General features: G+C 38.3%; 1 protein-coding gene across 3 annotated transcripts in view; it reads left to right on the forward strand.

Moving 5' to 3' along the window:
- The first annotated feature begins 1,285 nt into the window (after positions 1-1,285).
- The window catches only part of EML4 (EMAP like 4), a 157,632-nt gene continuing 133,872 nt past the window's right edge, over positions 1,286-25,045 (forward strand). For all 3 annotated transcript variants that reach the window (XM_061168735.1, XM_061168733.1, XM_061168734.1), the window contains exon 1: positions 1,286-1,546. In XM_061168735.1, coding sequence (XP_061024718.1) covers positions 1,522-1,546 — 25 coding nt within the window. In that variant the 5' untranslated portion in view covers positions 1,286-1,521. The remainder of the gene's footprint in view (positions 1,547-25,045) is intronic.

Genomic DNA, 25,045 nt, shown 5'->3' on the forward strand with positions numbered 1-25,045 from the left:
CAAAGGGAAGAAGTATACTGCAAGACAACAAAAAAATGTTTAACAATCCTTTCAACCATCTAATTCCTCCAAGTCCCTCTCATGACAGTTGCTACTTCATTTTTCTCACCTCCCTTTAGTACCTCCCTCTCTCCTGGAACTCTGTCTACAATGACTCTTATTCTCTTCTAACTCAGCTCTTTATTATTGTATAGATCAATTTAGTTCCTGGGCACCTTACATTTCTCCTCTGTAACTAGTACTTTGATCCACAAAACCTAGTCCCAAGAGGGACTTGGGAAATCACTGGAAGGTCTTCAAAAGGATGGAGAATAGAGGTGGGTTGGGGAGGGAGGAGGAAGAAGGCTGTGTATACTTAAGAGGTTTTGGTTACAAGTCCAGTCCTCCCTTTTGCAAATGAATAAAGTGAGGTCCAAATAAGTTTAGAGACTTGACAGTCACCTCCTGAGTCACATGGAGTTGGGCCTGGAATTCAGGCTTACTTCATTTCAACCCTTTGTTATAGTTCCCTAGTAGGCAATCCTATGATATCCCCGATAAGGGGTGGCTTTGCATCCCTGGTGGAAAAAACACCAGGGGGATTAGGAAGCCTAGGTTCTAACTTTGCTTCTACCAGGCTCCATGAGCTTGCGCAGTTCATGTCTTTTCTAAGGCTCAGTGTCCTCCCTGAAGGGGAGGCAAGATGAACTCTTGGGTTCTGTCCAGTACTAACATTCCTTGCTTCTGGTATGTCTTGGGCTCTGCTGTGTGCCTTGGGTTGTGGCATGGTGGCCTTGAGCTAGTCAAGAAGACTCGCCCTCATTTGTCCCTCATCCTACTGGGGCAAAGGGAGGACCCGGGAAATTTGGACCCCTCCCCGCACTTGGTTGCCTCTTTAGTGTTCTAGGACACACGGGGTGACCATCTCCTGTCAGAGGGGCTCCAGACGTAAGCTCCGATGGGTCTCCGCGGACTCCCCAGGGGCTGCGAGGAAAAGGAATCCCTAGAAGCTCCTGAAGATCCCAGGCCGGAGGTCTCCCCTTATCCCCACCCATTCGGAAGCAGTTTCAAGCCCCAAGTCCCAGGCCCTCAGCAGGCCCACCGCGCAAGCGTAGCCACCCCTCCCGAGCGCGGGAGGCGGAACCCTAGGCCGAGGCAAGGTGAGAGGGAAGGGTCGGCAAGACCCCGCCTCCGAGTCGTCACGTGGGAGGCGGAGTCGGAAGCGTGACGGCGTACGCGGGGGTGGAGCTACCGCTGCGCGCGGGCGCGGGGGCGGGGCGCGGCTGGGCGCTTGCGGCTGCCGTCTGGGAGGGAGGCTGGGCAGGCGGCGGAGCTGCGCGGCGCGGCTCTCAACCTGACTGGGAAGTGGTCCGGGCGTCCGTGGCTGACTGCCCTGTGGTGGACGGACGGAGGCGGGAGGTGGGAGCCGAGCCGGGCGCCTGAGAAAGCTAGCGGGTCAGGCTCAGCGTCGGCGACCCTAGTCGGTCCGCTGAATGAAGTGCCCGCCCCGCTGAGCCCGGAGCCCGGCGCTTTCCCCGCAAGATGGACGGTTTCGCCGGCAGCCTCGGTGAGTACGGCCGGGAGTCCTTCCTCTCCTGCGCAGGGTGGGAACCTTGTTCCCTCCACACGCAGCCCGGGCCTGCTCTCCACCCTGCCCCTCGGGATGGCGGCACTTCCACTGCACATGTTCCCCTCGAGCCTGCTGCCCCTCTCCGGGCTCCGATGGACTCAGAACCCCTCCCCCATGCCAGCCCTCCTCAGCAAGACCCTCCTTTCCTCCCAGCGTTCTCTTCAGTGCGGGGCCCTTCTTCACCATAGTGGGAACCCCTTCTCTCAGCGCGGCCCCCCAGAGCTGGTACAGCCCTCCCCATACACTCACGGCTCCCCCCACCTTCAGGGTTAGAACACGTTTTTCAAACCCTGACGCCTCTTCTGGGTACAACATTCCTCCCCCTTCCCGCATACCGAGCTCTCTTTCAGGTTGGGGACACCCCTTAGCCACGCAGAGGCTCCCTTTTAGGGAAGGGACCCCCCATTCCCTCTTCAGGAGGGGGGCACTCCCCCCGCCCCACCAAGTATTCACTTTAAATTTGGAGTCTTCTTTTAAGTATCTCTCAGAGTAACTGACAACTTCCCTTCACTCCCTCCACTTCTCTGAACATTTTGCAGTGGTGGAGAGAACCAGAAGCACTGAAGCATCATTTGCCTAATACAGGAAAGGAAGAGGTGCATCTGTGTTGGGGGATCCTCTTTATTTTTATTTATTTATTTTTTTAACATAAGTGGTTTTTAAAAAATTTATTTTATTTATTTATTTTTGGCTGTGTTGGGTCTTCGTTGCTGCGTGCGGGCTTTCTCTAGCTGTGGCGAGCGGGGGCTACTCTTCGTTGCGGTGCGCGGGCTTCTCATTGTGGTGGCTTCTCTTGTTGCAGAGCACGAGCTCTAGGCACGCGGGCTTCAGTAGTTGTGGCACGCGGGCTCAGCAGTTGTGGCTCGCGGGCTCTAGAGCGCAGGCTCAGTAGTTGTGGCCCACGGGCTTAGTTGCTCCGCAGCATGTGGGATCTTCCCGGACCAGGGCTCGAACCCGTGTCCCCTGGATTGGCAGGCGGATTCTTAACCACTGCGCCACCAGGGAAGCCTGGGGACCCTCTTTAAAAGAGGAGTGAAAGCAGAACTATGCTTGCTGGCTCTGCACACATGCTGGGGAGAAAACCCTGCCCAGTTAATCCGTAGGAAAGGGGGCCTCTGACAGGGAAAGAAAGGATTCTCCATTTTTGGAATATGTTGTCTTTGTGGAATGGAGAAAGGGAAGCAGGCTGAAGTATTTTTTCAGTGTTCCCTTTCACCCAGATATAGGTAGTAAATTTTGTAACTGGCCTAGGGAATCAGAACTCAAGGCTGGTACTCAGTGCCCTATAATGTGTCTGGAATTACTATTCTTTGAGGCTATTGGAATCTGGTTACTGTAAAGATTGAGCTCAACTGTCATGATGGTGAGAAACAGTTTCTGCTTTGGCTGATACTGCAGTTAATGTGATACCTGCTGCTGGATTTGTATATTGAGTATTTTATGTGGAGGTAGGTTGTATTCAGATGCCTTTCTTTGCATTTCTTGATAATAAATTCCTAGTTGGTTAATGTTCATGGATCAGTGCATAATCTGGCCATAGGCCATACTTTATTCAGACACACTGAGAGTAAATGGGTTTTTTAAAATCTAAAATAAAAAAGTAGGTTAAAGAGCAATGGATCCATTATAGGTATTAAATAGTAAAACCCACAATTTTGGCCTTGACTTTCTTTGGGGAAAAACACACACACTTTCTTTGGGAAACACACACACAAGTACTTGGAGAGTGGAAATCCTAAAATAGGAGGCGACTGAGTGTTACTCTTTCCTCCCCAAAGGCACCTGTTGTCCATTATCTAACCTTTGATGTCTTATAATTCCTTACATTGTGAAGTTGTTTCATTCTTGGGCTCCTTTTAAAGAGGGATCAACTTTTCACTGCTTTTTTTTTTTTTAAGCCTTATGCCTGGATTTATTCCCTAATCATATTGGACTGAAAGACTTGTCCTTTATGTTCACAAAGAGGTGATCATATACTTGGCCAAAAAACTGAGTGTCTTGGGGGATGTGGTGGGACTGAGATATCTCTGCACTGTTGGCTCCTCAGCCTGTAGGAATAGTGGGATCACTGCTCAAATTAGAATCAGCTTTTACTTCTTTCCTATTGGTTCTGAGGACTTGGCAGTCTTGCTGAAGCTTCATCTTCTGTGTTTTGTGGGAGTCTTTCTCACTAATTGGGGGCATTTAAGTTTATTTTGAAACAGTGGATATCCTTGTTAGACAGCTATCCTTTCTTATCCAATTCATGAGGCAACTGATAGGAGAGACTGAAAGATGAAGATGAATTTTAGTTGGGGCTCCCACTTTTCATCAGGAACGTTATAGCTGACCCTGATGTTGAATTTTTTTATTCATTTGATAATTTTTTTATTTATTTGGTGCCATCCTTGGATGGTACCTTGATGAGACTTTCTTTCTTTAAGTATGGTGTTGATCAGGAGCAGGGGATATACCTGTATTTAAAGAGAGGAACCTATGTCAGCTGGAGGGAAAGAAATGGTTCCTGGCAGTATTTTTGGAGCTGCTTCTCATGAAGATACTTCTCAGCAGAAGCTCTGTGCTTTCTCTTTCTGTCCCCCTTGAAAGAGTAAAACTAGGCCCCGTCTTAATTGAAACCTTAAAGAGTTGGGAGTGAGGGAAGGGTAATGCTGGTATATTTTACTGGTAGTCTTTAAACATAGCTTTACCCAGCTCTTGCCAAATTGCTTGTTTCTATTCCCTGCAGTTCATTAGTCTAGAGCGTAGAGTTACATTGATCTTTATTTTATCATCAAGAGAGCCATGAGTGTAAAGGCAAGATCTTGTATTCTAGTAGATGTTTAAAAACTTTTTTTAACCAAACAAGAATTCAAAACATGTGAAGTTCTTCTGGGGTCACAAGTATTGAAAACATTTATTCTCAAGGAAGTGTATGTGTGTGTCTCCTTTTAAATACTAGATGAGTTCTTGAAAAAAAATGTAAGAAAACTACATTTTTATAAGCAGGAAAGCTCAGTGCTTTGTAAACAGTGGTTCTAGAGAAGCTGATTATTTAAGGGAATGTTATGGTGCATCATTTCATAAAGTGAAAAACTTTTAAAATTCAAACTGTACCCTTGATTGTTGTGTGTTTAGATAAGGAAAACACTATTATGTGCATTTTATAAGATGTCTAATGGCAATTAAAACTGTGTGTAGTGGTTTTGAAATCACTGAGAGGAACGTTAGGTGATTGTCTGTGGGTGATTGTGTTATATGTGCCACATTGAAATTATATACCTTTTGTATTACTTTTGTTTTACATGAAAACAACTAAAGGATGCTTTTAATCTCTACAGCTGATGAATTTCAGGCAGTTTGACTGGCAGGTGGTGGCACCGTTTACTTCAGGCATAGTGTCTTTTAGTTCATGAAGAGGGTAATATAAAAAAGCAATACTTCAGAAACAATTTTTTTTTTTTAACTTAGTGAGGGGAAAACAATCTATCTTGATGTCCTGCCTCCAAATCAGTTTGGAATACACACACATACATGTACAAAACATATATACAGTAAATATTTTAAATCTCAGGTCTATGTGCAAAAGTGGGAAACTTGATACAGCTTTTTTTGTTGATTTTCTTAAGGCAGGGGTTAGGTGCATTTCATGCTTAGTTTTTTTAGCATCTCTTTTTCATAATAAAGGTTTTAATTTTAAGACTTGTGTTGGGATTAGCCTACAGGTTTAGTCTGTGTTTATGCTTTAAAGAAAGCATATTGTTAACCACATCAGTTTTAACTTTTTCTGCTCCAAAGGTTAAAAACAAAACTCCAAAACTTCTTTTTAAAGAAAACTTGTAATGGATGAAATTGTAGGGTTAGTATAAGAAATGTAACAGTCTCATTGCAGTAGTAGTATGCTTCAGTTTATGAGATATTTTAAAACAATCTCTTTAACATCACAATATTAGAACTTATTTCTCATTTCATGTATACTCTTGCTTTCTTAAAGGAACAGTGTAGTATATGATTTTCAAATATTAATCTAGTGTAAAACATTCTGTATATATTTATTCATATAAAAATGTTTCCCATGTAATAATATTACTTGGGGAATTTTTTCTTAACTTTTAATTTCTTAATGGTTGTCTCTTGAAGGACTCAAGATAGGCTTACGTTATAATATGGCATGAGTAGTAACTCTTACATCTGTAACATGAGTTAGCTAGAGTATTTCTTAACATGTACCTATTTTTGTGACATTCTTCTTGCCCTTTAGGAGCTTACTATCTGGTTTTAAATACATATCTATAGATATAAGTAAAGTATCAGAAATGGGAGTTGAAGGGGGAAGCACCATTTAGAATGCAGTGTTGTGTATCAAGCACGTAACTTCTGAGAGACAACATTTGGAGATTCTGAATTTATCTCTATAGAGACTGGCCTTTTAAAACCATGAAATAATTAGAAGTCCAAATATTAGGGAATGATATTACTAGGTCTTTTTCTGCTTTGTATTTAAGTTTGAATAGCATGTAGGACAAGTACCGTATTAATTTTATGTATATGAGTCCATTTCTATTACATGTAAAACTTCAATATTTGTTCATAAGAAATATGACATTTTAATTTTATTTTTAAAATTTATTTATTTATTTATTTATGGCTGTGTTGGGTCTTCATTGCTGTGTGGGGTCTTTCTCTAGTTGTGGTAAGCGGGGGCTACTCTTCATTATGGTGCTTGGGCTTCTCATTGCACTGGCTTCTCGTTGCAGAGCACGGGCCCTAGAGCACGCAGGCTTCAGTAGTTGTGGCACACGGGCTCAGTAGTTGTGGCACACGGGCTCAGTTGCTCTGCGGCATATGGGATCTTCCCGTACCAGGGCTCGAACCCGTGTCCCCTGCATTGGCAGGCGGATTCTTAACCACTGCTCCACCAGGGAAGTCCCAACATTTTGACTTTAAAATAGATGGATTCTAAAACTTTAAAATAGTCTAAGGAAATAATCTACTTCCCAAATCTGTAGTATATTTCTGTGTCTCTGTGTGATCTCTTGTCCTATAGTTTTAGCTGTCGCTGTTATAATGCTTTAACCTTGCATATTGCTTTATAGTTTACAAAACTTTATCTCATTTAATCTGCACACTAACCTTGGGAGAGAAGAAATTATTTCCCCTTTCATAGATGAGGAAACTAAGGTTCAAGGAGTTTGCAGTTTTTAAAAAGGCTATTCAAATCCAGATTTTTCTTTTCCTTTTCTTTTTTTTTGGTGGGGAGCCTAACTTGTAAGGTTTGTATCCAATGAGAGCACAATACAAAAGAAGAAAGAAAAAAATTATCTTTTGTTCTAGCTTATCTGTATTCAGCTGACGTTAACATGTTGAGGTACTTATTTTTACTCTTTTCCTATGCCTCCTTTTTTACACAGTGAAAATTATTCTATAGATATAATTTTGCATTCTAGTGGTTTTTTCATTAGATCCTAACCATTTTTTTCTTTCTTTTTTTGGCTGCGTCGGGTCTTTGTTGCCTGCGCGCGGGCTTTTCTCTAGTTGTGGCGAGCAGGGGCTACTCTTCCTTGCAGTGCGTGGGCTTCTCATTGCCGTGGCTTCTCTTGTTGCAGAGCATGGGCTCTAGGTGTGCGGTCTTCAGTAGTTACAGCACGCGGGCTCAGTAGTTGTGGCATATGGGCCCTAGAGCACACGGGCTTCAGTGGTTGTGGCTCACGGGCTCTACAGCACAGGCTCAGTAGTTGTGGCTCACGGGCTTAGTTGCTCTGCAGCATGTGGGATCTTTCTGGACCAGGGACTGAACCCGTGTCCCCTGCATTGGTAGGTGGATTCTTAACCACTGCGCCACCAGGGAAGTCCCCATTTTTTTCCACTTGAACTCAGATTTTTCTGATGGGGTCTAATGTTCTTTTCCTTACCCTGTTACTGACTCTTTATAACCCACTTGTACATTGACTCTAACATACCTGAATCTGAGCACCTCATCCTCTAAATCAGCTTCTTTTTCTTATTTTCCACTGTCTGTAAGTATCACCCAGCCTTGAAATCTTAGAACCATGTTTGACTCCTGGCCATTTTTGCCTACCACATTAAAATCTCTTCTAAGACTTATCAATTCTTGTCACCTTTTCCCATTCCTTACTTTCCTTTTCCACCACCACAGTTGAAGTCCTTATTTTTCTGTGTTTGGATTATTGCATAGCCTCAAGAATCTCCACTTGTCTATAATTTGTTTTGTGTGTGTGTGTGGGACTTTCAGACTAATCTTCCTTAAACAGTGCTTTGACTGTCCCATTCACTCTTTCAGATTGCTTCATTGCCTTAATGACTAAATTCAAGCACCTTAACCTTGTTGTCAAGGGTCCTCCATTATCTCTTTCTACTGTCTTAACATGTTCTGGCCTAATTGACCTATTTCTTTTTCCCCATATTTGATTGGCTTTTTTCCATCCCTGTGACTATTCTCTTTTGAAGTACCCTTCAAGGCCCAACTCAGATATTGTTTCCTTTCTGAACACCTTTTGTTATTTGTTCTCTTTCATTCCCAGCTTAAAGTATTCACCCTTGAACTTTTAATATAAGAACATTCTTAGGGCATTTATCACAGAATATTTCTTCTCAAAAGGTAGAAGTAATTATTACAAGTCCTAAAATTATTGTAAGTCTTATTTCCCCAGCCAAATTGTAAACCCATTGAAGGCTGACACTTTCATGTGTTTTTGAAATCTCATAGAAGAGCAGTGGAGATTTCAGGACCCTATAAAATTGGGGGAAAAATTATTAGGGAACCAGTATATCATTGGCAACTTACAACCTTCGCTCTTACCATCGTTGCATAAAAAGATAATAACTTGAAGACCAAAAAATTATCACACACAATCTCAGAATCCTTTAAAAAATTAAATAACTCTTTATGTTCTTGTTTTCTTCTGTTCTTATTTCACCTGAAATAAATGAAAACTTTCTTCCAGACTTTGTTGGGAATATGATAAAGAACTCTGTGCCAGGTTCTAGGGTAGTGTTTTTCAAGTGCAGGTCTTATGCATCACCTATTAAGGATTTAGAAATCAATTTATTTGCAGTCAAGACAAATATTAAAAAGAATGAGGAGGAAGAGAGGAAGAAAGAAAGATTATAAAATATTGGTGCTTTGCATGATATTGCTTCAAGAAACTTTTAATTTCAGTTTTATATGTTTGCCTTAGATGGCAGTATAAAATTTATTTCTTTCTAGGGGTCACAATCAGATGAAAGGTACACTTTTAGTGTCTATTCCCTATCTTTGAGAGACTAGGTGGGAGGGCTCACATATATATATAAATGTGGATGAACAATCAGAAGTGGTTATAATGAATTGTGCTGTTTTTGAAAAGTTTTTAGAATCTGAATATAATGATTAGAATATAGTTAAAAAAAAAAAAGAATATAGTTAATATCAGTAGCAGCGAAAGTATATCTGTAGTTCTAGAATCAGTGTAATTCAGGCAAACTCCATATGTAGAAATGTGGTTTTATGAAACTGGAAGTTAGGGTATGTTATTTACTTTGCAAAGCATTCACCATATTGTTTTTTTCAGCTTTCCTGATGGAGTTGTCTGTGTCTTGACTGGTTCTCCACTTCTTTAGCTTTTCAAAATCTATCCAGTCTCTAAGGCATGGCTCAGGTACGCTTGTTTTTTCTGGAAGCTGCACCTAATTATTCTAGTGTTGCACACAAACCATTGCACTGTAGTGCTCCTAAAGTAGAGGAGACCGAGTGCTTACACCTAAGGGATCTGGGAGTGTAGCCAGAAATTGAGTCTACTTAACTTAAAAATTCATATGATTATTTTGCAATCATTATAATAAAGATTAGTCCAGACAGGAATCATTGATAGATGCTAAATCTATGGGGATATTTTTGATGAGGAGCAGAATGTTTGCATGGTCTTAAATATCTCCCCATATATTGCTTAGTAGTTGCAAGGGGAAAAAAATAGTAACTCTATGCAGTGATGAAATCAGACAGCACCTTGAGTGCATGATCAAAGTAAATAACACCAGTGGACATCGTGTGCCTCTGAATGTGATGCCTGTGAAGAACACATCACTTATGTAGTTCGCCAGCTGGGAATGCATAACCTGAATGTAATCCTGAGGAACATTGAACTCCAAATGGGGAACATCCTGTTTTTTAAAAGGGTAGGGGGCGAGACTGTACTTTTTTAAATGTTAATATTATAAAGACAAAGAAAGGCTGTGGAAATGTTCCAGATTAAAGGAGACTAAAGAGACATGACAACTATTTGTAGTACCTGATTCTAGAATGGATCTTGTATTAGAGGGGGAAATGATATTAGGGATATTATTGGATCATTTGGCAAAAATGGAATATGGATGGTAGATTAGATAAAGGTATGGCATCAATGTTAAATTTACTAAAGTTGGTAACTATCCTAAGGTTCTATAAAATAATGTTTTTATTCTTAGGAAATACACACTGAAATTTTTAGGAATAAAGTGCCATGATATATAACCTACTCTCAAATGGTTCAGAAAAAATAATGTAACATGTATATATGTTTTATATATATACACATATATATATATATATAGAGCTATGTATTTATGTGTGTATGTATTTGTATGTTTGCATAGAGAGGAGGAGGGAGGGTGGAAGGATGCTCTTACGCAAGTAATGCAAATGAGTAAAATGTTAACAGATGAATTTGGTTAAAACTGTACAGGTGTTTTTTTGTACTATTCTTGTTCTTACAGCTTTTCTGTAAGCTTGAAATTATTTTTAAATGAGAAGTTTTTAAAAATCATATGAACTTTGCATTAAACTCCAAAATATTGCATTTTAAAAATAAAGAAATAGCTCCTCTCCCAGAAAATTCCAGGCAAACTCTTGGGATAAAACTGCGGCTCCAAGAATATGTTCCACGTATATCATGTGGTTTCCTTTTATCCCTAGGCTGCAGTTTGAGAAACATGCCTCTGGGCCAGAGACAGCTGTGGTTCAAATTTAGTCGACAGACATGTTTTGTTTGGCCCTTTTGAGTGTGTTAAAAATTGGGAAATTTCACATAAAAATCTGCATCTTTGGTTTCTCTTGAAAAATGGAATGATATTGCCACTGTGGACTTGCATTCCAGATGATATATACTCACTGAGTGATGCGTCAGGTAAACAGCCTCAGTCCTTGCCTTATACCTAGCTTGTTTCAGGTATTTACCTTATTGCCTGGCCTCTATAGGCATATGTTTGCAGCCTTTATCTTGCCCAGGAGGTGTTGGGGGTGTCTTCTTTGTGGTCATGGCAATTTGAGAATTAAGTTGTTGAAATGATGCCCTAACACCTGCTTACATTTAAGTGTATATATCCTATAAACAAGGACATTCTCCTACATAACCATATTACAATGAAGAGAATCAGGAAATTAATATTGATACATTACTACTATTTCACCCTCAGACCCATTCAAGTTCTGCTAATGGTTTTAATAATGTCTTTTATAGCAGAAGGATCCAGTTCAGAATCAAATGTTACATTTAGTTGTCATGTCTCTTTAGTCTCTTTCAATCTGGAACAGTTCCTTAGTCTTTCCTTGGGTTTCATGACCTTAATGCTTTGCAAGATTGCAGGCCAGTTGTTTTGTAGAAAGTCCCTAAATTTGAGGTTTCCTCCTGATTAGATTCAAGTTATGTATCTTTGGCACAAAAGCCACACAGGTGAAGCTGTGTTTTGTCTCATTGCATCCTATCAGGTGGCACAAAGTTTTGATTTGTCCCATTCTGGTAATGTCCATTTTGACCATTAGATTAAGGTGGTGTCTGCCAGGCCTTTCCACTGTAAAATTACTTTTTAAAAAATCTTTGTAATTAGTAAGTGTTTTGTAGGAGGTACTTTGAAACTTTGTAAATATTCTGTTCCTCATCAGACCTTCAAATTATTGGTTTATTTATATCTGTATGAATCAGGCATCCTATTTTTTTCCAATGGGTTATAATCCATTACTATTTATTTTGATACTCAAATTGGCCCTGTTTTGGCTATCATGTACCCATTCATGCTGGCTTCTGTATTTTGACATGTTCCCATCATTCTTTGAGGACTCTCTTGCTTTTTGACACAATAAGGTGATTCAGGTGCACAATTCAGCCCATAATAACTTGCATATGTATTTTAAGTAGGGTTCAGGTGAGATTTTTGAATTAAGTCATTTTAAGTTAGCGAACATTCTTTATGGTTCTTGTAATTTTGTAACTGCATAATAGTTTATCTTACACTTAAAAATTGTGTTAAACACATGGACTAGACCATTAATGTAAATTAGTTTGAAGGTGTTTGCCCTTAAGTGGGAAGCCATTCAGGATGTTTGTTCTTATGTTTCTACATTTAAACAATCAGCAGTTATCTTAGAGCAAGGTACTGTTAAGTGGTGTGTGTGTTGGGGGGCTTGGGTAAAAGAAAACAGATTTAAGCAGCAAAATCAACCTTTTTTTTCCCCCTTAAAATTTTGTGATCATCTTTCCTTCTCAGTGAGTATAAATATAAACTTTAATGCGTCGTATTCCATCATTTGGACATCTGATCTGCCTAAGCTGTGTATATAGAAAGAACATAATTTACCTTATTCTTGATGACTGATGGTGGTTACTATGAGCATTAGACATGGTTCTGTGCTGTAATACAGTGATGCCTCTGAGAGCTATTTGTGTAGAACTGTTTGCTCCATACATTCAATGACCCTAGACAGTTATAACTGTCTTCCTTGCTGTTTGTCACCTAGTGTCAGTGTACTTTATCCTTTCCTTTCTTTTTATTTATTTAATTATTAAAAAAATCTCACCCATAATATTTGAGCTTATGTATCTGGAAAGATGACTATTCTCTTATTAGACCTAAAATTTGACAATAATTTCTTAATGTCAAATATCCAGCCAAATATCTCTGATTATCTCAAAAGTGTCATTTTACAGTGGTTTGTTTAAATCAAGGTTTAAACAAGATCGTACATTGCATTTGGTTGCTATGTCTCAAGTATTTTAATCTATATATTTCCCTTCCCTTTTCTTTTTCCCTTTGCAGTTTGTTAAAGAAACTAGACCTTTCCTCCTGTAAAGTTTAACATAAGTACTGATTGTATCTTTTGGTGTTTTTTTTTTTAAACATGTTTCTTTGTCTTCTGTTTATCCTTTAAATGGAAACTTACAGATTTTTATATATTTGATGTATTTTGATCTGCTACCATTACTCTTCTAAAATTTGATGCTTAGGTTTTCCCATCTTTGACTTCTGAGAGCATCTTCACACTGCTTCCTGGGTCCTGGTCCTAGTGCTCTTTGTTAGCTTCCTTGCTTTCTGATGTGACAAGATGTTCAAACTTTTCCTTTACACTTCCTGTTCCAGTTCTGCGGTCAGCTGTTTCTCTAAGAAGTTGTGGTTCCTGTTGGTAGGAAGTGGTACTCTAGGCTCTAGAGGTGCTCATTGTTAACTAAATTGGTTATTGTTTCTAATCTAGCCATTCTTTTGATTTCCAATTTTAAATCTGCTGTAGGCTAGGAAACCAGATAACAAAGCTGGTTTGACGTACATAAGGATTGTTCTGGACCTCAAAAAAGAACCAAGAGATGAAGGTCTATGCCTTTTTAAATTGTATGGTGTAGCACCTACAGGGACAGAATCATACCTAATAAATATTGCTAATGTTAGTAATATGTGAATAACATAATACCAGATGTTCCTCAGAGTAAAATAATAGACTTCTGAATGAGGCCTTTAATAATAAAATACCTGAGCTTTTAGTTCACAGACTTGATGATATGTGCATGTTTTAAATTATAGACCATTTATGCTCCCTGTATTTTCTTTTGTTAAGATTATCTTTCTTTTGTCTTTTGTTTTTCTTTTAGGATAAATCTCTGGATCAGTGAGGTGTTAGTATCTTAGAGAGTCAAATTATGCTATATTATATTTGTCATATTCCATAATAAGGATACACTTATTTTCATTTAAAAAATTTTTTCCAGAGAATGTACTTCTTCAGACTTTCCAAAATTGATGAGTTCCTAAAGTTGAGATGACTTGCTGTTTTAAAACAAAACTATTTAGTTTTGATATCTGACATTTTTCCTTAAATCATTTTTTACTCTTGTATGTTGGTCTCGAGCAACTGCTTATGCTGATCTTTAAGTGACACGTTAGAGCAAATGACAAAATTTGCATTTTTCTTTGAGCCATTTGTTCCAGAAAAGTGTCATAACTGACTTCTGTTGATGAGTGAGTGGGAATTTTTTTTTTTTTTTTTTAATTTGAAGGATATCCTGTTTTCAGTTTAGTTGGGGCATAGCCTTTGATTTTCTTTGACTGCTTTGAGTACCTCTTGGCATTCATCTTATTTCTTTAATCCTCTCCAGTTTTAATTAGGGAGGACATGTTTTTTGGCACAAAAAACATTTTCTTAATTTTTAGGATCTATTATTATGGGTCATTTGAGATAAGGTATTGGGGAACAAAGTTTAGAATAAAGAGAATGGCTGGGAAAGTAATCAATATTTGACTAATTTTCTTGAAATTTTTGTGAGTGCTCGTGGGTGAGATTTAATGATTATATCCACACTGAAACTTGCACACTGTGAAATTCCTTATCTTGGTTCATTAGTGCATACTATAATGGGGCTAAGGTTATGGGTTCGAGTCTAATATAGGTCACTTTTTTGTGTGTGTTTCCTGGTCATAAACACATTCATTAAGTAAACAGCTTTTGATTAGCTTCTTTGGATCACACTCTGTGCTAAGTGCAGTGGAAAATTGGTGTATGAGACACTCGAAATCCCTGCTCTCATGAAGCTTATAATTCTGTGGGGAATTCAGGCAATATTTATTTGGGAAATGTTTATTGAACGCTTGGTATGTGCTCAGCACTCTTCCAGCTATAAACATAGTCCTTATGGAGCTTATGATGTTGGCTTTTAAAATACAGAGTAGTAAGGATTGTGATGGTGAAGTATAGGAAGCTTTGGAAACAAAGGAGGGCTGTCTTAAACCTCCACCATCCATTATGTTTTTTTCAAATGCATGTCTTTGTTTAGGGTGTAAGCAGAAAAATAGAAGTCACGTCACAGTAGCCCTCCCAGCTCTTGAAAATGGCTTAAAGGAATGACATTTAGTTTTTTTTTTCCTACTCGCATACACCTGAGAAAATGATAAACTACCAATAGAGCTCACTTTTGTTGCAGTTTTCAACCTGTGCGGAGACCATTGTCAGCTATGCTCTCCTGGTGTCGTCCTAATTTAAGTCAATGAATTCAATAACTTCTATCCTCTCTCTGTTATCTATATAAGTGGTACTTTTCTAAGATATTTGTTTTTTCTATGTGTTTGTTGCAGTATGAGTCCTGTGATTAAATCTATGGTCTTCAATATACTTGCTTTAGGAAATAATCATTGATGCGGCAGGTTATGGACTACATTTCAGGAAATTTGGTTCACATGGGTAACTTTTTGAAAGGGAGTAGCAAAGCAAAGGCACTAACTTTTATTCAGCTGTGATTTCAGGAACTATGTCAGACACTTTTCATAAGTTAACTGTAATAACTGAATGGCAAAAAAAATTGTTAATTTCAGTTTAAAAAAATACCCTCAAGGGTAACTTTTAAGTAGAGTGAATAAAACTGAACTTGTTACTACAACCCTTCATATGAGGATGATGATTGTAGTGACAGACTTTTTGTGACTGAAATGAACTATTGATGCCAGTATGAAAATCTAATAATTCAGCAAGTGCTACATGCCAGGAATTGTTTTCATACTGGGAATATGTCAGTGAAGAAAAGAAACAAAAATTCTTACTAAAGTATATATTATAATGAAGGGAGATAGACAGTAAACAATTTTAGACAGTAAACAATTTTCATGGGGCTTCCCTGGTGGCGCAGTGGTTGAGAATCTGCCTGCCAATGCGGGGGACACGGGTTCGAGCCCTGGTCCGGGAAGATCCCACATGCCGCGGAGCAAATGGACCCGTGAGCCACAATTACTGAGCCTGCGCATCTGGAGCCTGTGCTCCGCAACAAGAGAGGCCGCGATAGTGAGAGGCCCGCGCACCGCGATGAAGAGTGGCCCCCGCTTGCTGCAACTAGAGAAAGCCCTCGCACAGAAACGAAGATCCAACACAGCCATAAATAAATAAATAAATAAATAAAATTCAAAAACAATTTTCATGAAATTATTCACTCTTCAGACATCAGTGACTCCTGTATAAACATTGATGTCTGCATTGTTGATTATAAATATACCATCCTTTTTTTCATAGAATAGATGGTGATATAGCCTGTGTGGACTTTGGTTATGTCAGATAAGCTTAGAGAAAAGTAATCTTGGGGACGCAAAAACAGGTAGGTAAAACATTGACAACTGTGCTAAGGCTACTTTATCATCATACATCTTAGTCACTGTATCTGATCATATGACAGGGTTTTGGAATAGTATATATACTTCTTAGATGTCCATTCTCAGATTCTTAATTTGTCCTTTTTGTTTCATATTTAAGGCTTTGTTTACTAAAATACTTTTATGTGTTTGGATGTGTATTCCCTTGAGTTTTAGTATTTTTTTTCTTGTGGAAAAAATTGATTATATTTCTATAAAATCTTTTTTTCCTCCAGGTTAATTACTATAGATCACTGTTTATCAACCTGGATTCAGGACCCCTATTCAGTTACTAAGGAGAATTCCCAGGATGCTGTGGAGCTCTCCAGACAGCTGTTTGTGGGTGGTAGTGAGGGTAGAGGCAAACAGTGGGTTGTGTGACCAGGGTGAGGTCACCTCTTTTACCTTCTGGCCCTCTTTCTTTCCGGACTTTAACACCTACTTTGGTACTTAAAGCAGTTTGGGCTCTTGCTGTGCTCTGAACAGTTGTTTAGTAGTAGCACCTATAAGGTAATGTTAGATGTTTTTTGGATGGGACTCACGGGGGTGTGATTGTGTCACAGCAACAACAAAAAAGTTGTTTCAGGAGTTTGAAAACCATTGATGTGGATTTAAGTGTAGTTTTAGGCAATGTTTTAATGTCTAGAAATTAATGTCTTCGCATTTGATCTTTCCTGCTCTCATTTAACCTGCATGTGGCCACTGGGTTATTCTTTCAGTACAACATTTTTATGGTCACTCTCCAGCTTAAAAGCTTTTTATCATTTTCAGTTTCTGTGAGATAAACTCTTAGCTTGGGCCACCTGGCTCCAACTTTACTTTTCCAGTCTCACCCCTTTTTGGGGAATGTTATGTGGTTTCTCTCAGTATCCCTTTTCTTGCCTCATTTATTGCTACCTTGTTTCTTCTTATGCCATTATTTATTATATTATATATTACATATATAATATATTGACAGAGTTGCCGTATACCCTAGGGGAAATTAGGGAATTTGAAAACCAACAGATAAGATTATGACACGTTCCTAAGAGTTGTATGAGAAAGTGTCTTTAGAGCAAGGTTTTGTGAATTGTTTTCTTTTCCTGCTTATTAACCTGTTCCTTCCTCTCATCGCTGGTCTTTTGTATGACCCTGGATAAGCCAATCTGCTTTTTTGCCAAACCTCATTGGACTTCCTTAAAACTGAGTATATTCTGTTCCTTTGGGAATTTGGTAGTTTTGTTATTAAATACAGTGCATTCTTGATAGCAGATTCTCACAGTCATTTGTTTTGTAACATCACCAAACACCTCATTATCGTATCTTGATTTTAGTGAAAAAAAGTAGAACTACAGAGTAGTTTTGAGAATTCAAATTTTTAAAATCAGCTTTATTGAGCTATGCTTTACCTGCGATAAACTATGCCAATTTCAAGTGTATAATGGGTCTTGAAAATTTTGTATAGTTGTGTATCCACTACCACATTCAAGATATAGACCATCTCTCTTACCCCAAGATGTTCCTTTGTACCTCTTTGCAGTCAGTCCCTTCCCTCTACCCCCACTGATCTGCTTTCTATCCCTATATTTTGTCTTTTCTAGAATATCATATAACTGGAATCTTATAATCTGTGGTCTTTTGTGCTTTTAACTTAGTATACTTTTTTTTTAATAAATTTATTTATTTTATTATTTATTTATTATTTTTGGCTGTGTTGGGTCTTTGTTGCTGCGCGCGGGCTTTCTCTAGTTGCGGCGAACGGGGGCTTCTCTTCGTTGTGGTGCGCGGGCTTCTCATTGTGGTGGCTGCTCTCGTTGTGGAGCATGGGCTCTAGGTGCGCGGGCCCAGTACTTGTGGCTCACGGGCTCTAGAGCACAGGCTCAGTAGTTGTGGCGCATGGGCTTAGTTGCTCCGCGGCATGTGGGATCTTCCCGGACCAGGGCTCGAACCCATGTCCCCTACATTGGCAGGCGGATTCTCAACCACTGCACCACCAGGGAAGTCCTAACTTAGTATACTTTTGAGGTTCATCTGTGTTGCATGTTTCAGTAATTTGTTCCTCTTTATTGCTGAATAACATTTTATTGTATAAATATACCACAATTAGTTTATCAATTCACCAGATGATGGACATTTCAGTTGTTACCAGTTTTTGGCTATTAAGAATACAGCTGCTGTGAACATTGGAATACATGTCTCCCTGTAGCCTTGCAGCCACTAGTCTACTTTCTGACTCTATACATTTGCCTATCCGGTGCTCATTTTTTAGAAAGTGGGTTGTTTGGCTTATTATTAGGTTTTGAGAGTTCTCTGTATACTATGGATGCAAGTCCTTTATCAGTTATGTGTTTTGCAAATATTTTCTTCCAATTTGCAGCTTAACTTTTCATTTACTTAACAGTGTCTTTGAAGAGCGAAAGTTTGTTTTTTTAAAGTTAATTTTTATTTATTTATTTATTTATTATGCTGTGGGGCATGTGGGATCTTAGTTCCACGACCAGGGATCGAACCGAAGCCCCCTGCATTGGAAGCGTGGAGTCTTAACCACTGGACTGCTAGGGAAGTTCCTGAAAGTTTTTTATTTTGATGAAATCCAGTTTATCAATTTATTAGGATGAAGTTCAATGTATTATTTGTTTCTTTTATAGTATATTTTGTGTCCCATTTAAGAAATCTTTACCTAACCCAAGGTCACAAAGATTCTGAAAGAAAACTCTTTCTCTGCTTACAACACTTCTGACACCAAATGTGTGGGTTTTCCACACCAGGCAATTCTGACACTACCTGGAATTAGTGCAGATCCTGCAGGTTAAGGGTTCAGTCCCTCAAGACTGCCTCCCTGCTCCAGATGCCAATTACAAGTTCGGACTTCAGGTACTTCTGACTGACCACTTATAAATGGGAGATTTTCATGCCCCCTCCTTGGGTTTAATAACATGCTATAACAGCTCACAGAACTCAGGAAAACACTTCACTTACTGGTTTATTATAAAGGATATAATGCAGAAATACCCCAATGGAAGAGATGCATTGGACAAGGTACTTAGGAAGGGGTGTGGAGCTTCCATGCCCTCTCTGGGCGCGTCACCCTCCCAGCACCTTGATGTGTTCATCAATCTGGAAGCTCTCTAAAGCCCATCATTTAAGGTTCTCTTGGAGGCTCCAATACGTAGGCATGATTGATTGAATCATTGGCCAGTGTGGTTGAGGTCAGTCTCCAGTCCCTCTCCCCTCCCTAGAGGTTGAGGGGTAGGACTGAAAGTTCCAACCCTCTAATCACAGGGTTGGTTCCTCTGGCAACCAGCCCCCACCCTCCAAAAGTCACCTCTTTAGCATAAACTCAGGTATGGTTGAAAGGGGCTCCTCTCACCCGTATTACTCAGAAAATTCCAAGGGTTTTAGAAGTTCTATGCCAGGAACTGGGGACAGAATTCGAATATATATATATATATATATATATATATATATATATATATATATATATATATATTTCTTATTATGTCACAATTTCTCTCCTGTTATTTTCTTCTAGAAGTTTATAGTTTTTGCTTTTATTTTTAGGTCTGTGATCCTTTTAGAGTTAATTTTTACATATAGTATAAGGTAAGAATCAAGGTTCATTTATTTGCACATTGATATTCCTTTGTTCCAGCAACATTTGTTGAAAAGATTAGCCCTTTTCCTTTAAATTGCCTTGGCACCTTTGCCGAAAATCAATAGACTACATATGTGTCAGTCTATTTTGGACTCTGTATTCTGTCCCATAGATTGCTATGTTTATCATTAAGTAAATACCACACTGTCTTGATTACTATAGCTGTAAAGACTTCAATTAAGTTTTTTTATATTTGAAAAATAATTTAGAGGAAATAAATTTAACTTTAAAACTTTGTAGACTGACAGAAAATTACATTAATTCAATGATTGTTGTTAACATTTTATATTCATACTTTAGAGTTTACCTTTTAAAATTACTTTCAAGAATATGATCTCTTGATTCACTAACAATTTTAGGAGTTAGAGCAGACATTAATATCCATATTTCATAAATGAGGAAGCTATAATATTTAAAATTTTTAAATTAATTTTTATTGGAGTGTAGTTGCTTTACAATGTTGTGTTAGTTTGAGATCATACAATTAATAGTTTAAGATCATACAAGTAGTGTGATGAAGGAAGAACTACAGCCCAAATGTTATGCCTTCAAAAATCCAGTATGCTTTCCACTATACCACACTACTTTCATTTGCTACTCTTCTCATGTTGAGTGTTGGAGAATGAGTGTTTTATGAAAAATTCAATCAGTAAATTTAATTCAATTAAAGTATAGAGCTATAGAAGAACAGTTAATCTGTTTTCTTGGTCACCAACATCACAAGACACATTGAGAAGTTAAAATTGGGCTTCATTTTTTTTCTCCAGTGGTGTGTTTTACAACCAGAATAGGTATTTATAGTTTCATTTTAAATTTAGAAATGCAGGAAGGAAGCAGCAAGATTTGTTAAATGAAAGCTGAAAAATTCCTTCTAAAAGAACTGTTTTAAGAAATGAGGATATTCTTGCCAAAGTGAGAACAAGAACAATAAAACTTAAATTTTAGACTATTTGAGTGTGTGTGTGTTATCTGTAGTATTCTCTTATATTGCCGCTACCTTAAGTCCTTTCCGCCAAAATCCCCACAACCTCAGATCATAGTTAAGAGGTTTTTGCAGGAGTACTGGTAAAAGATGATGACAACTGGGGTTTGTGTGGAGGTGAAAGAAGTGGTAGCATTTGGAATGTATTTTGGAGAGTCTATTGATGTGCTGATGGATGGATGTAAGGGATGAAGAAAAGGAATGAATCATGATCCCTTGATTATCCACTCGTTTTTTTAGCCTGATCAACTTGGTGGTGCTATTTATTTGGTGTGGGGAAGACTTAGACGAATTGGAAGAGCTACACAGTGGAGGAATGGAAATCAGATAGAAGCTGTTAAAGCCCTCTTAAAAATTTTTTTTAACTTAAAAAAATTTTTTTAATTAATTTTTATTGGAATGTAGTTGCTTTACAATGTTGTGTTAGTTTCTGCTGTACAGCACAGTAAATCAGTTATACGTATACATATAGCCCCTCTTTTTTAGGTTTCCTTCCCAGTTAGGTCACCAGAGAGCATTGAGTAGAGTTCCCTATGCTATACAGTAGGTTCTCATTAGTTACCTATTTTATACATAGTAGTGTATATATGTCAATCCCAATCTCCCAATTCATCCCACCCCCCCCTTCCCCCTTGGTATCTGTAAGTTTGTTTCCTACATTTGTGTCTCTATTTCTGCTTTGCAAGTAAGTTCATCTGTACCATTTTTCTAGATTCCACATACAAGTGATGTTATACGATATTTTTCTCTTTCTGACATACCTCACACTGGATGACAGTCTCTAGGTCTATCCACATCTCTGCAAATAGCACTAGTTCGTTCCTTTTTATGGCTGAGTAATATTCCATTGTGTATACATACCACATCTTCTTCATCCATTCCTCTGTTGATGGACATTTTGGTTGCTTCCATGTCCTGGCTATTGTAAATAGTGTATCTTTTTGAATTATGGTTTTCTCCAGGTATATGCCCAGGAATGGGATTGCTGGGTCATATGGTAGTTCTATTTTTAAAATTTGGTTTTTATAGAAAGTAATATCACATCTCAGACTGAGAAGGTAGAGACAAGATGAAATTACTTATGATCTTATCTTTCTAACAGTCATTTAAAGTGTTTTGGTGTGTGTGTGTTTACAGTCTTGTATAGAAGCTGGCAAACTTTCTATAAAGACAGCTACTCAACTCTGTTGTAGCATGAAAGCAGCCATAGACAATATATAATAATTGGGTGTGCTTGTGTTCCAATAAAACTTTATTTATGGATACTGAAACATGAATTTCAATTAATTTTCACATATTGCAAAATATCCCGGTATTGAGTTTTCTTGCAAACATTTAAACATGTAACAATTATTCTTAGCTCACAGGCCATACAAAAACCACTGGCAGACCAGATTTGTCTTATGCATTTGTTTTGTGATTGCAGTAATATAAGCCTTGATAAACCTAGAGTTTACGAAGTACTTTTATATTATTTCTTTTAATTCTTGCAATAACTGTAAATATTTACCATGGAAAATTACCAGGAAATATTTACCATGCTTAACATAAATTACACATTGTGTACATAATTGAGGGCAAGGATGTGCATTTTCATTGGAATTCTTTGTCTCTTACCTCCGCTTCTCTGTACGTATTGATTTTGTTCTTTGAAATAAGCTTTATTCAGCAGCAGGGGTCATCCCAGTAGCTCTGCAACTGCATCCTCAAAGTTTCCTTCCCTTGGCACTAATTTGAAAAATCCAAGGACAGGACTTTGGTCCTGCTTACATCAAATTTTTATCCCACTGCTAATCATTATGTTTAGGAAGGGCAAGGTCATCATGTAGGAAGGTAACAGTTCTCTTTTGGAACCAATATTTAGAATAATAAGAGGGGGATTTAGTAGTTTCTCAAATGAAGGTCTAAAGGGTAGCACACACATGGCCACCTGGAGGAATTATGATTTGGACAGCCATGCCAAAATCGTGTGTATTTACAATCATTGTTTAATTTTCTGATTTAATTTTGTTCTTTTCATTTACTTGTTTGTATCACACTCAATGCTCTTTCCTACACTCTAGTTTTCATTGCCACTTTCTTGTTTATGTATTGTTAACACCATCTCAAACTGAATTTTAAAAATCCCTAGTTTTGAATGTCTCTTTCTCAAGATTCTAGGTCTTTTTTTAAAATTATTTTTTATTTTTTTAAATTTATTTTTATTTTTGGCTGCGTTGGGTCTTCGTTGCTGTGTGCGGGCTTTCTCTAGTTGCGACGAGCAGGGGCTACTCTTCGTTGCGGTGCGCGGGCTTCTCATTGCGGTGGCTCCTCTTGTTGCGGAGCACGGGCTCTAGGTGCGCGGGCTTCAGTAGTTGTGGCTCACGGGCTCAGTAGTTGTGGCTCGTGGGCTCTAGAGCGCAGGCTCAGTAGTTGTGGCACACGGGCTTAGTTGCTCCGTGGCATGTGGGATCTTCCTGGGCCAGGGATTGAACCCGTGTCCCCTGCATTGGCAGGCGGATTCTTAACCACTGCGCCACCAGGGAAGTCCCAAGATTCTAGGTCTTATACCTCAGTGAAAATTACTCTTTTCTTTTAAAAAGTTTGTACTCTTTCTGTTGTTTCCTGACCACTCCAGTCCCTCAAATACTAATATGCTTTTATGGCAAAGATCTTGGTCCAATCTCTTGTCACTTCTGTAACAACAATGATAGATGAGAAATAAGTGAGGATCATTTGGAAACTTAAGACACTAAAATATGAGTATATTTAGGTAGAATAATTGGCTTACTCTAGAATTCAAAAACCCCCAAAGCAGTTGCTGCTGTCTTAGAGTTTTCAGAATAATTGATTCCACTCTCACTTTCAGTTTTCTCCAGTCGTTATCTAGAGAACCTGAGATTCTTGATACATCTGTACAAAGCATTCAGGGTTTTGCTAATCTAGAGGAGTGATAGGTGAAGCCCAACAGTAGTAAAATTGTTTTGCAGGATCTGAGATTGTAGAGAGTTATTTATGGCTGGGAGGCTGTGGAAATTGACATGTTTCGGCTGGTTGGATCCATTAGCTAAACATTGGTCTTTAGCTGCATCACAGCATGCTTCATAGTAAATACTACATAGTGTGCAGACAGTTTATTCTACTGAAGGAAAAAGTAATAAAAGGTGGTTTGAGGATGAAGAATTAAAAGAGGAAAATCATTTAGAGTTATGTCTGTTGTATAATTGTTTAAACGGACAGTGGAAAAATTTCTTAGGAAAGAAATTACTGTCGAGGTTTTATTTCTTAGGGCCAAACCCAATCTAATGCTGTAATGAGGACTAAAACGATTTAAATTCATTTAAGTTTTGGCCGTTTTTCATCTCAGATTTCTTAAAGGGACATTTTTATATATTTTGTTTTAGTTTTTTCATTTCTGTTAATTTTTAAGAGTTATATACATTCTTATTTTTAAATGTGTTGATATTACTTTATTGTCAGATGGTTGTAAGATTTCCCTTTTATCATTTTTAGGGCAATTCGTGTTTTGCTTATTTTAAATCATATTTGTAATATTTTTTATAGCCTGTACATAAAATACATATAAAGAGGTGGTTACCATAAACTTTTCACTTCTAATGTTAAGGGTTTATTTATTTATTTATTTATTTTGGGGTGAAGTAGAAAAGAACAGCTTTATTGCTTTGCCAGGCAAATGGGGACATGTGGGCTAGTACCTTCAAAACTGTGTGTCCCAAGCTGGGGGGGGGGGGATTTGGTGAGGTGTTTTATAGCAATGGTTCAAGGGCAGGGTTGCTGATAAGGATCAGGGTGTGTACAGGGCCTGCATTCCTTTAATCTGGCCTCAGGTGGTCTCTGGATGAGCTTCTGTGGTTCTCCAGGTTATGAAATGGTGACCTTCTCTCTGGAATGAAGAATGCTTCATCAAGTCTTCCATTTGTTGGAGGGTTTTACTTCTGGTTTCAGGATTTAATGAACCTCAGGTTCTTGATGTCTCATCGCAGAAAGAATTCAGTGAGAGACAAAGTGATAGGTAAGAAGTGGATTTATTTAGAGAGAAACACGCTCCACAGACAGAGTGTGGGCCATCTCAGAAGGTGAGAAAGGCCAAGGGTTTATTTAAAAATTAGAATATCCTACAATATTTGTTGAAGAAAATCAAGTCTTTTAAAATAAGATTGACAAAATATATATGTATATATTTCAATTATTTTATCTTTCACTTCATATGCTTTCTATTTGATTATATTTTTATTGTGGATTTGTTGTACTTATGTACTCTGAATACAAGCCCTTTGTTAGCTATATGTGCTATTAATATTTCTCTCCACACTGTGGCTTGTGTAGTTATTTTCTTAATGGTGTCTTTTGATTAGTAGGAATTTTTAAACTTTTGGTGAAGTCTAATTTGTCATTTGTTCCCTATGACTAGTGCTTTTACTTTTAGGTCAGTGAC

This window comes from Eubalaena glacialis, chromosome 14 (assembly GCF_028564815.1).
Source record: "Eubalaena glacialis isolate mEubGla1 chromosome 14, mEubGla1.1.hap2.+ XY, whole genome shotgun sequence".
In the NCBI taxonomy this organism is placed as follows: Eukaryota; Metazoa; Chordata; class Mammalia; order Artiodactyla; family Balaenidae; genus Eubalaena; species Eubalaena glacialis.